General features: G+C 31.9%; 1 protein-coding gene across 1 annotated transcript; it reads right to left on the bottom strand.

The window, feature by feature from the left end:
• LOC108661685 (UPF0481 protein At3g47200-like) lies at positions 6,768-8,109 on the bottom strand. Its single transcript, XM_018119337.1, has one exon. It carries the CDS (start codon positions 8,107-8,109, stop codon positions 6,775-6,777), a length of 1,335 nt encoding a protein of 444 aa, XP_017974826.1. The 3' UTR covers positions 6,768-6,774.

The raw sequence follows: 10,844 nt of genomic DNA, 5'->3' as shown, positions 1-10,844 counted from the left end.
TTTGGTTTTTTGCCATTATTTCATAATTCATATGGTGCCATAAGTAATTTCTTTAAAGGAACTCTATTACTTATATGACATATTGTCAAAAGTGCTTCTCCCAAAGATTAAAAGGAGTCTTTGTATTTAACAATATACTATTTACCATTTTTACTAACATTCTATTTTTTTTCTTTCAGATAATCCATTGTGTTAGGGTGCATAAGGAGCTATTCTTTGATGAATTATTCCATTCTCTTTACAAAATAGAAAAAATGAGTCAGGAAAATATTCTCTTTCTCTATCACTTTGAAGAATTTTAATCCTTTTTTTCTTTTTGATTTTCAACAACAATTTTAAATTCCTTAAATTTGTCAAATGCATCATCTTTTGTTTTTCATTAAATAAACATGAGTGAAACGAGAATAATCATCTATGAACGTTTTAAAATACCTTTTCCCTCCCTTTGTTAGTAAACCATTTAGTTCATAAATATCAGAATGTACAAGTTTTAATAATTTTGATTTTCTTATATCTATTCCAAGAAAGTGGAAGTTTGGACAGAATTGCTCCCACTTGAAATAAGTCAGGAATTTTGAATTCTAGTTTGTTTAATTTAGAGGTTAGAATTCGTAACTCATGTACTTAATCCATAATTGGTTTGGTATCCGTCATGGTAAACTCGAAGTATCTCAATGCAAGAAATTTATTAGTATTTTTTTTCTTTTCTGTATGTTTCTTCAAGTGCAATTCAAATTTTCTTTGTTGAATCTTATGTATGAAAAGATCATTCAATCAATCAGTAAGAGAATTGAGAATGTATCCATGACATATAAACTAGTCATGTTTTCGTTTCTCCGTGTTAATATCAGTAGTGGTTGCGTCAGCAGTTGTTGTTGCAGTGATGTTTTCAGAAGATGTTACTTTTGCTAATGTGATCTCTTTTGGATTTGATGGTTGATCCATCTTAAGAACATAATAAATTTTCAATGTGGTGAATAGGAAAACCATCTTGTCCCTCCATCTAGTGAAATTCATTCCATCGAACCTATCAAGTTTAATCATTCCTAATTATGGAAGTGAACCTTTACACTTGAATCCAACCCAGTCTCCATTATGAAATAATTGAGAAAAAAGTTTGGAGAGAATACCTCATAATTGTTAGAAATATTTGAGAAAAAAGTTTGGAGAGAATACCTCATAATTGTTAGAAATATTTGAGAAAAAAGAAGAAATCTTGAGAAGAGGTTTTTTCGTTAAGAGGTTTTTAACGAGGCTCTTTAACCATGTAAAGGGAAGATTTCCTAAGTTATAGTGAGTATTAGTGATTGTCCCTAGTTATAGTGAGTATTAGTGATTGTCTCTTTATATATTTATATGTCAGATGTAATTCAATTTGATGAGATAATGAAATCATATTTCACTCCAAAAAAAATATATAAAATTAATAATTTAGTTACCAATGGCATTACTTATTTTATATATTTCAATGCCTTTAATCTTTACTTGTCAAATTAATAATTTTAGTTTAAATTAAAACTTATTATCTCTTTTTCTTTTATGACAATGAATATTAAATGATAAATTGATAATGATTCAGACTTTGAGATATCATTGTAGTCTAAACAAGATTTAAATGTTTTGCTTGAGGATGAGGATTGAGGAGGTTATAAATGAGTCTTGAAGTTTCTATTATTTGATTATATACTTATGTTTATGGGATGGTAGTTTGTATTAAAGATTTAAACTTTATTTATATAATTTATTTATTTATTTATATTTGGTGTAATTTATATGTTTGTAACATGTTTTCATTATTCAATTTTTAGATTAAATCATAGAACAATTTTATTGATAGAAAATTTGTTATGTGAAATTATAAAAATGATTTTTTTTTTAAAAAAAGAAATAGGCTGACCCAACCCTGCCCATAAGTTAACAAGGGGTGGACTGGGTTGGAGCTTTGATGGCTCATGTAAAAAATGGACTGACCAGGCCCAACCCATATTTTCTCAACCCATAAGGGCTTGGGCTGGACCAACCCATATTGACGTCTCTATGAATACGATTACTATTGTCTTTTTGTGATTGTGGGAATTGGCTAGGTATATTCTTTTGTTGTATAGGCAATGGTCCATTTTTGTTAGCCATTGCTTGATTTTGGTAAAGATGCAATGAAAATTCACTCGCCTTTCAAAAAAAAAATTACTCGTGGGCGTGCGTGATACTAACATTTAATATGATGAAAAAGTTCAAAGGAATAAATTTATTATTAAATATTAATATTTTAAAATTAAATATTAAATAAAAAATTATACTAATATAATAATATCTTGGATTGGACCGAAAGTTTAAATATTTTGTCCAAAACCCAACTTGGGCCAAGTCAAGCCCATGTATTTGACAAGCAACCAAGCCATGGACAAGTCTCATAAGAAAGCAAATCTATAGGACCAGTTTGTTAGAACACAAAATTAAAAAATCAAGAAATGCCTTCCAAGGCATGTAACAATGTCATTGTTTTTAAAGTTTTAATCACCCATACTTATAGTGTACAAAATAGTTATCAGTATATAAACTTCAAAAATATAATGAAACCTAGTGATTAACTACGTTTTACACTGAAGAAATTAATCCACTGAACATCTACTGGTGTATGAAAAGATTATCAAACTTTTATAAGATTTCTCTGCAGCAAAATAATATAAAAAAAATCTTGAAAATATTAAGAAAGGAAAGAGATATTGTTGTTTTCTCTATTCTGTTTTATCTTAGAAGAAAGTTTATTTGTAGACAAAGATGCCTCTTCTCAACAAAAACAATTGTTTATTTTCCAACAAATTTAATTGTTTGTTTTTCACCATAATTATTTGAATAAACTTAATTGTTTGAACAAACATAACTCTTGAACAATCAAAATTGTTCGAAGGACTTTTTTCTTTTCATTCTTCAATTATTATTGTTGAAAATGTCTAACACACGGTTTGCATCACATGAGACGCCTTCGGATCTTCAAAAATTAAAATGGTATACACATTTGTCTTTTTGGTCTAAAAGTGTATATAATTGCATTAATCTTGTTTACGATGTTCTTAATTTGCTTGCAATTCTTTTGTTCTGTAATATGTGGTAAAGTTAATTTGGTGTTTTAGTCTTTCATTTTTGGGCTGCACTCTTCATACTTTACGTTATTGTTTTGTACATTGTTTTATGCTTCCAAAACAGCCTCCAAGTCTTCAGCCAGTCACCATTTGGGTAAGAGAGCACTTATCATCGCATCGGACTCAATAGTAGCAGTTCATTGGGTCCTGAACCTTGCAAAGGGCCATCGAAACTTTGGTAGTGTTCTTTACTGGAATATTATTAGTTGTGCAGATTCTCTCGCCAAAATTGGGAAAAATAGAGATGAGCTGTTCGTCGCATGGATTTGTTAAGGGTAAGGAGATCTTATGGGGAGTACCGTCACATAGGGGGAGGACGGAGGACTGTGGACAGTAAAACAGGTACCAATTCTGTTTCACATGATTGTCTTTATGATTATACCTGGCGGATTGAGAGTAGTTTAGCTCGACACTAGAGATTATCAAAGCATTGACAACTAGCTGTGTACCTGAGTAGTGATAAGCTGGAGAATTGTACAAGGGTACCGTGGGCAAAGCAAAGGGCTCTCTGTTATAGATCTTTGTCCCTGGCTATGTTCTGTTTTCTGTCTTTATTTGGTAGCTGTTGCTTTGAACCGTATAGGAGAATTTGTCCTCTCTTTTAACTGGTTTAACGCAGCAACAAACTGATGTCTTAGCAAAAAAAAATAACTTTAATGGTGATGGTTAATTTGCAAAAAAAAAAAATTAGAAAAAGTAAAGAATAAGAATTCCATTACTCATGAATCAGCACAAATTCATTGTTTCTCTGTATTTTTATTTTTACTTTTTCAATGAATTGATATTTTGTTAAAATAAAATAACTTTGATTTAGTTGGTAATCAAGAAATTCCATCCGCACATAAATAGAATGCCTTGTTCCTAAAACAACCATCCAATTTCCCTTTTCCCCTCTATCTTACATATATATGTCGTAACGTGCGGGTCCGGGAATCCGTCCGCCAGACGCGGGCAAAAATAAATCGGTTTAGGAGTCGCCACCAATCTTTTTTTTAGCTAGGTGTGATTGGTCACCTATTAATCTGATTCTAATCGACGAAGTCCTAAATTAATTTTAGATTCGTCGAAAGAACGAGAACTGGTCCACATTTTTAGAGATGGGTTCGGGAGTGCGGTTACGCACGGAGAAGAGTTAGCACCTCCGTGGCGCCCGTTCCACGAACGGTACCATTTAATCTTAAGTTATCTTTATATAGCCTACTTTTAATTTAATCCCTACTTTATTAATTAAATTTTTATTGAATTAACAAACTGAGTTTTTCATTTGGTTTTACGTATGCACATGATGCAAACGTAAAATGATGTTATGACTTGTTTATTTTAAATAATGGAGTCGGTAATCTTTTATTGAAAAATTATTCGAAGACCATCCCAACGCTTTGGTAAAGTCTCGAAATTCTCCTCACCTAGAGATATCCCCGGAAGAACTCGTCTCTACAAGCTCTTCGGGGAAATCCCATCATCGGAACTCCCGCACCATTTGCAAGATAAATGTGGCATGCTATGACAGGATAAAATGATGATATCTAAATGCACGCGTTTATTGACTTAGGTGGTTTATAATTCACCCAATTATGTGTTTAATAATATTTTTTTATGGATTATTTATTATTTTTTATATTTTATATTTTTTTGTTTTCTATTTAAATCCATATCCTTTAATTAATGTTGTTGGTTAATTTTTTACTTGATTATATAACTTATCAAGTAAACAATTAATTAATTTTTTCAAACGATTAAATTAACTTTATTTAGTAATATTTATTTGAGCTAATTAACTAATTTAAGTTTGGATGCAACATTATGTAAATTTTTTTTTTTAACAATGACTATTTGACTTAATGGGTATTAGAGTTTAGAGTTTGGATTTATCCCGACGCTTCGGTAAAAATTCGTCTCAAACTTCGCACCCAAAAAAAAAAATCCACTTAAAAGAGGCAACTCTTTACCTTTCTTAGATGGAATTTCTCAAACAATCATCTCATTTTTCTTACAATTTTTTATATTTGTATCATGTCGTTGTTTTTTTATTTTATTTTTTGTTTTATATATATATATATATTGAATATTATGTTGTGACAGCATCCTTTCACTAAGTATTAGATGACTTACCCCCCTATTGCACCATGTGCAGATAAGAGAAGCTATGGGGTTACATGGCGAGTGTTGTCAGTTGGAAGGACACATAATTGGCATCCAGTAGGTCTCCTTCCTAACGTGTACTCTGCTGAGTCTGTGTGGGCCTTCAGCCATCTAGTTTGATTAGCTTGTAAAGTATGTTAGGCACGACGTGCCATATGAATTTGTGTATAAGAGTCGTTACGTATAAACGTGACTTGACGACCAATGTATGGCCTTATGTATAGTTGTATGGATTGTGAGCTAGGGATAATGTAATATATTTGAAATTGTTACAAATTTTTTATTATAAATGCCTTGGCATTTGAGTTATATGATTGTGAACTCTAAGGCTTGCTCGGGTCTAGTGGGCTTGCTTGTTAGGCTCGTGTGCTAGTCATGGACCCCTCGATTTGGGTCGTGACAAAAATGGTATCAGAGCACCTAGGTTAAAGTGTCCTATGTACATTTGTGTTTATTAACAGAGTATCGGGATTAGTGTAGAGTCTTGTTCATGGTTGGTGACTGCAGCACTAATTATGAGCAAGAGGTTGCACGAACTCCTAAGTCCTTAACAAGCCTACCCTGCTAACATTGGGGTATGAACATTGGACATAGTGATGCTCTAGTTTGAGTAAGGATGCNTGCCGGGGCGTCGCACTCTTCTCCTCTTCTCTCTCCCCCTTCTTCTTTTTTTTTCTTTGCTCTGTTTTTTTTGTGTTTTTTGGTGGATGGATCTTTTTCTATGTGGCTTAAGTAGCTTGTTGTTGGTAGATTTTTTGATATATAGTTCTCTCCTTTTTTTTGGTTTTGCAGGTTCCATTTTAACAGTTAAGTTATCTAAAAATTTGGACAACTCGACAATGGGATTCTGACACCACGTATGGTGGTTGGGGAAGGGATGGCTGGGCGTACGCCCAGCCATACCTCTCTTCTTTTTTTTTTTAATTTTTTATTATTTTCTTTATTTATTTTTTTATATATTTTATTTTGTTTTATTATAATTTAAATTTATTTATTTATTTTTTTAGGTGTCTACAATATAGAATTTGCTTGAATTAGCCCAGACATCCCATCCCGAATATTCCCTTTTGACAATTGAGAGAGATCCAATTCCAAGTCCTTGGGACCTGAGACTTTGCAAATATTAACTTGGGGCTTCTGTCTATTTATTGACAGGAAGTCTGGAAATGATCCATTGTATAATGTAGAGAAGAGAAAGCGGAGGAGAGATATAAGATGAAAAATTTTGGGTGCCATAAATTTAATTTAGCCACATGCATGACTAATTAATTTTTCACCAAATTTTTGTTTTATTTTGTTCATGTGTTCTATCTTTCTGTTTATAGGGTGATTTTTTCACTTAAATTTATTTAGAAAATAAGGAGATTGTGATACTGTTATAATCAACGACCTCTTCTCTTTTTGACTAATTTGCATTAAAATAGATTTGGTTTACATATCAAAACAAGCAACTAAATAATTTAGACACACTTTTAAGGCAAAGGGAAAATCATCAACCCTTTTTGATATAGGTTTGCCACAAGGTGAGAACGAACATGATGACAGCGTAAATTTGAGCAGCAATGGCCCAGGGCTTGGTAAAATAGTTCTGCACATAGTAAGCACGCCATCTAGGCCAACCCCGTTTGCAATGACGATTCAGGTCATCGCAAAGTTTAGAGTAATAGAATTCCTTGACGTAAGTGTCATTGTACAGCTTATTGAAAAACTGGGTTGCATCCTCGGGACTCAGCCAGTTATCGAAAATTTCCTTCTTGCATAGTATATCCATGTCGTTGGTGGTGTCAATAAGGTTATCCAAGAGCTTGGCGTAGCAAGTGAAAATTGGCCGACAATTCGGCAAACATTGCTCGTAGGCGATCAGGTTGCGTAAGATTGTTTCTGTTGTCTCTTGAATTAGCAGGGATGGAATTTCAAGAGAACCGTTTTTGAACTTTATATCCAAGATCCTATTTGATTCAACTTTCACGAATTTCACACCTGCTTCTTTGAGTCTAGTGACGGAATGAATAGGTTGCCATCCAGATCCTGGGTTGTTTTTTATTTCTTCCGAGGTTAAAACTAAGGATAACCTTAACAAATCAAGAATATGCTTGATATCTTGGTCCCTAAAAAGGTTTGTTTCTTTTGGAAGTGGACGAGATGAAAACACGTTAGCAAAGAAATGAAGGGCAAGTTCAACCAGGGGTTTGGTTTCAGCAGGGTGCTTGGTTTTTTCAAACAAGGTTTCAAGTACAAACCAGGGTATCTGGTTTCCTAGCAAAATCAAGTCATGATGCAGGTATTGGAGCCTAAAAGACGTAGAGAAAATTGGGTCATCCTGCTCTTTGGCGATCTCTCCAGCATACTTACGGAATAGCTCAATAATGAAGCAAGCATCGAGCACCAATAGTTTTACGAATTCACCCCCTAATTCTGCTGCATAATCATGTTCTGCATAGCAATCACTAGCCTTTTTCTCAATCGACTTTACGGTAGCAATGCAATCAGTTAAAATCTTCTGTTGCTCACTCTTGCTATCTTCTTCGGACATTGTTCCCGGACTTTTATATGTAATTACTCTGGACAGAAGACCTTTCAGGTACTTGATTTTGATTTTACCTGTGGCTGCCAAATTCTCTTTTCCATGGTACCTAGGCCCAATTGAAAAGCCATTGGGAAGAAATGCGTTTTCTCTGTGCCTTAAGAGTATGCTTGGTGTTTCGAATATGCAGCAGCTTGGTGGCATGGATAGACGAGCATTGCTCAAATCAACTTCCAGAGATGATAACAGTGGTTCGATGTTAGTTGCAACACTACTGTCGTCTGATCTTCCACTTTGTTCCATTATTTTCAACTTCTTTTTCCTATTGGGAAAAATTCTTTTTGAGAATCTGGAATTGATTTTGATAATTTGAACTTTCAGACTAAAAAAAAAGTGCAATAATTAATAAATAATTCAAATAAATTTAGCAAGCATGTGAATGAAAATCATAGGCAGAAAATCAACGTACCAAATTCAAAAGTAACTAGTTCCAGTTCCAAGCTAACAGCTATCTTGGGTTCAGTTTCTAGTTTCAATCTTGAATTGCTTGTGATCTGCTGTATCTCAGCAACCTGCAACAAATCAAGAACTTTTACAGATCCAATATAATCTGAGTTAGCAGCAGAAAATTGGCATGATAAAATTTCCAACTCTTTCAAGATAGGAAACTTTGGGAAATTACTCTGAAAATTATGGCCAAGAAGCTGAGTAAAATTAGACAGTGGCAAATATCTTCTGGAAAGAGGCTCTCATCTGACGGAGTTAATTTCTTCTATTCATCATGTTTTTGGCGAGACAACGTTGGGTATGCATTTCTATACAAGCTACAAGGTCCTGGGAGATGAAACTTTAATTTTATATTTTAATTAAGTGTTGTCATAAAGCAGTACATAAGTTATTTGCTTTGGTCCACACAAATTACGAATCCATGCATATAAAACTACATAAATCTAAGACACAACTCTCTTGGAAACGAATCTAAACTACAGATAAAGCATGTTTAACTCTTATTAATTATCACCTAAACCTGGAAGGAATTAAAGTCGACACCAAGAATAAAGGAAATAAGAAAAGTTGGAAAGAAAAATGTTGTCTTGGGAAGTTATCCCTTGCTTCAGAATCTGGAAAATTGATGGACGTCTATGTTTGCACACTCCGCGATCTCAAGCTGTGGCAGTCATTGAAAGGTAATGGTGAGGTCAATGATTTCAACTTTATAAAACATATTCCAAACATATATTTGTTTCCTAAACTTTGTGAAGTCCACTTTGTTCTGTTTCACACTCATGGCATATTTGTCTCCAATGACCTTATAAGATACTCCTGGGTGTGATATACTGATATCTGATATGATGAAAGAGTTGGTCGGCTTAAATTTATTATTAAAATATTTTAATATTTTAAAGTTAAATAAGGAAAAGACTTGAGTGCAGTTGCATTAATATTTTAAAGTTAAAGTTAAAGTGAAGTCGTCACAACTCATAAATCACGGAATAGAGCTTGTTGAGTAAACCATTTATACGAAAAATGAAAATATTTAACTTTAAATATTATCCTCTTTGGAACTTTAATATAAAGATTATAATAATTTTTTCCCATTTCGTTAACTATTGATTCACTAAATTAATTTATATATTTAGAATCTACTATCTGAAATATTATCGATATATTAATTTTCATTTTCTATTTTAATTGGTTTTTATCAAAAATTTTACAAATTTCCATCTACAAATTTCCCCCCAAGTCTTGTCCATGAAATAATATTATTGTGTTAACTAAACTTTTTGTAAGTTTCTAAGAATGTGAGGAGAGGGTTAAAATAATCAGTCCTGTGTGGATGGAATCTGTTTGTCGCCAATATGCCCTCATTATACTAACATTTCTTTGACGATAAAATTAAATGTTGTTAAAGGGAGGAAAAAGGATATATAAAGCATATACTTATGTTAAAGCTACTCAAATGAACTAGTCTTCCAGAGATGTACTAATTAAAAACGACTCAATATGGAAGGAAATTCCAACCGCAATCAATGGAGTTTCTTTTAATCATCTCGGTGATTACTGTTTTATGGTATCAAAGTGGAGAAAAAGTTTGCAGGCCAATCAACTCGGTCAGCTTGAAATCATTAAATTAATGTTCAATTGTCCCCTCCACTTATCGTAAATTAATATTAATATGGTGGGCCCAAGAAAAAGGGGAAATCTTTTTACACAGAACAAGTTTTTTGAGTGTGTAGTTAGGTCCATTTTTTATTTCAAGTTGCAATAGATATCATGTTTAATGAATTACATAAACATTTACATAATCTAAGCCTGGGTTTGGAATGAAGTTGGAGACAAACAATAAAAATACTTATATATATATATATATATATATATATATAAACATATATCGAAGTCCTTAAAAGAATACTCAATGAGTAAAATTTGACATTCTTACTAAAAGGTATTAAATTCGACTCTTTGAAATGAGAAAGTAGGATTATGGGATGAAGAAGTCTCCTCTCTTTGCATGTATGTATACCCTAGAATTCAATAAGTCTTTTATTTGTCACCGTTAAATCCAAATATGTATTGTGTATCACAATCTTATTTTTTTAATATCGAATATCGAGTATCGTATTGTATCGTATCGCAAGATATAATAAAAAACTTTTAAAATTAATTATAAATAACATTTATATATATAAAATAAAGAAAAAAATTGAAAAATATTATATTTTTTAACAGAATTGAAGATTATAAGATGTAAACTTAAAAGATGATTATTTTTTTAATTTAAACTTTCAATATATTCTTTAATAATATAAATTTTTAAATAAAATATACATTTCATCATATTAAGTTATTAATTAAAAATTAAAAAAGATTATCATGTTACAATTAAAAAGGAATTCAATTTTTTAGTATTTTTTTAAATCTAAAAATTGAAACTCATAAAATATAATTTTTCATATTTCAATTCAAAAAATAATAAAAAATTAAAATTTTTAATAATTAATTGAATATAAGCTTATAAAAAGTGTATTTATTGCATT

This window comes from Theobroma cacao, chromosome 4 (assembly GCF_000208745.1).
Source record: "Theobroma cacao cultivar B97-61/B2 chromosome 4, Criollo_cocoa_genome_V2, whole genome shotgun sequence".
NCBI classification, from domain to species: domain Eukaryota; kingdom Viridiplantae; phylum Streptophyta; class Magnoliopsida; order Malvales; family Malvaceae; genus Theobroma; species Theobroma cacao.
Note: the sequence above shows the minus strand (reverse complement) of the source record. Positions and strands in the feature narration are given on the sequence as shown.

What these genes read in the sequence shown, in the direction of transcription:
- LOC108661685 (XM_018119337.1), bottom strand. Translation starts at nt 8,109, where the DNA reads ATGGAACAAAGTGGAAGATCAGACGACAGTAGTGTTGCAACTAACATC.